Below are 1,740 nucleotides of genomic sequence, written 5' to 3' on the forward strand. Positions count from 1 at the left end.
CAGAGCTGCAGAGACGGTGTCAGGAGAGACAGCAGGAAATTGATCACATGCAGCAAGTGCTTGAGACCAAGATTCAGCTCCTGCAGGAGGTTGGTCCTCTTACACCTTCAGGTATCTAAACTGACACAAAGGTGTCTCAGATTTACAAATGATAACAGCTCCGCTCTGTGTGTTTCCAGGAGGCCCAGCTAGCACGCAGCGAGGCTGAGCGGATGGCGTCGCTGGCTGGATCACACTCCCATGCCTCCCTCCTCTCCCTAGACACCCCCATGGAGGACATCCCAGAGGACGAGAGGCCTCTGAGCATCCTGTCCCCATCGAAGACCAACAAAGACAGGTGCACAAAAAAAATCTCCTCAACCATGAGCAACACCAAACGAAATCCATCTCCAAGTGGCACTGACTGACCACGTCTGTCTGTGTTCAGGTTAATAGAGGAGCTGACTAAAGAGCTTTGCTCCAAAGAGGCACTCATTACAGAGCTGAGCGGAGAGAAGACGACCCTGACATTCAGGGTGGGAGAACTGGAGGGACAGGTTCAGGAGCTGTCTTCATCTCTGCTGCAGAAGGACAAGGATGTGGAGGTATGTGGCCTTTTATTTCTGCTTTGAATGACAACTAACATTGAAACTCTGCAGCTGAGTTGTAGGAAATTGGTTCTCAAACTTCGCTATGTCCTTCCTCTAATCTGAGGTAAAATTCACTGAAGGAACCCTTCGGTGAATGTCTTTCTATAAGCTTTTTCTCCCTCATGTATATAGAGTCAGTCCCTTTACAATTGATACTGTCCTTCTATTATTACTGCATTCCTCTGGACCACCATGTTGTTTCTGGCCAGACTTCTATTCCTGAAATGAGGCTCCTGAAGCAGCATATGTGACATTCCTCAGCCTTATTTTAACAGCTATTCACGTAGGTCACAAGAACAGTTTGCACACACAAACTACTAATTTAACAAACACAGACACTGATGTAAGCAGATGCATCAGTATGCAAGTATTAGTAGTACACATTTAAGCACACAAAAAAAAAAAAAAATTCATAAGTCAGTCTGGGTTTATTTATTCACTTTCCTGTTGTGTGCATTCCCTTCCTCCATAAAGCTTAAGGTTGAAAATAATTATTGATTTCTCAGTTCCTATGTTGGTTCGTACAGTAGGTTTACAGTCTTCTCTGTTACACAGTTCTATCAGGAGGAACTGGGTCGAGAGAGGCTGCGCATCGAACAGGAGATGCAGGTAGGTGCATCGCATTAATGCATAAATTTGAGCTCCTCAGTTTGATATTTAAAACGTTAGTTCTTTAGCCTTCACATGTCATTATACAGTTCTCCACTAAGTGTCAGAGTAGCATCACTATGTTCATTGTTGAAGTCAGACAGACTCTGCCTCCTCATGGAGAAGTGACACATAGCATTTTCACACAAGAGCTGACAACTGTAGATTAAACATGACGCATATTTGAATTATTTAATTTAGTTTGTTGTTTCACAGAAATGACCTGCAGTAAAAGAAAGAGGGAAATATGAAAACTCACAACATGACCAACACAATATCATTTACAATAAAATAAACAGTAAGGTTGTGGTACGGAATTAAGCAACTTCATCTAAATTAGACCAAACAGAAGAAAGCACAGTATTAAAAATATTTTATGAAAGTTATTCTATCTCTGCAGAGCGTTTTGTGCAGAAATCAACATAACAAAATCAATACAACTACTGTGCAGAATAAGAGAACA

General features: G+C 42.1%; 1 protein-coding gene across 1 annotated transcript; it reads left to right on the forward strand.

Moving 5' to 3' along the window:
• The first annotated feature begins 6 nt into the window (after positions 1–6).
• LOC111664730 (uncharacterized) lies at positions 7–1,289 on the forward strand. Its single transcript, XM_023419450.2, has 4 exons — positions 7–89; positions 180–337; positions 428–584; positions 1,185–1,289. Exons 1-4 carry the CDS (start codon positions 48–50, stop codon positions 1,254–1,256), a joined length of 429 nt encoding a protein of 142 aa, XP_023275218.1. The 5' UTR covers positions 7–47; the 3' UTR covers positions 1,257–1,289.
• Positions 1,290–1,740: the final 451 nt, after the last annotated feature.

The sequence above is a fragment of the Seriola lalandi genome, unplaced genomic scaffold (genome assembly GCF_002814215.2).
Source record: "Seriola lalandi dorsalis isolate HSWRI2012SDOR001 ecotype SW California unplaced genomic scaffold, Sedor1 jcf7180002001725, whole genome shotgun sequence".
Taxonomy (NCBI): Eukaryota; Metazoa; Chordata; class Actinopteri; order Carangiformes; family Carangidae; genus Seriola; species Seriola lalandi.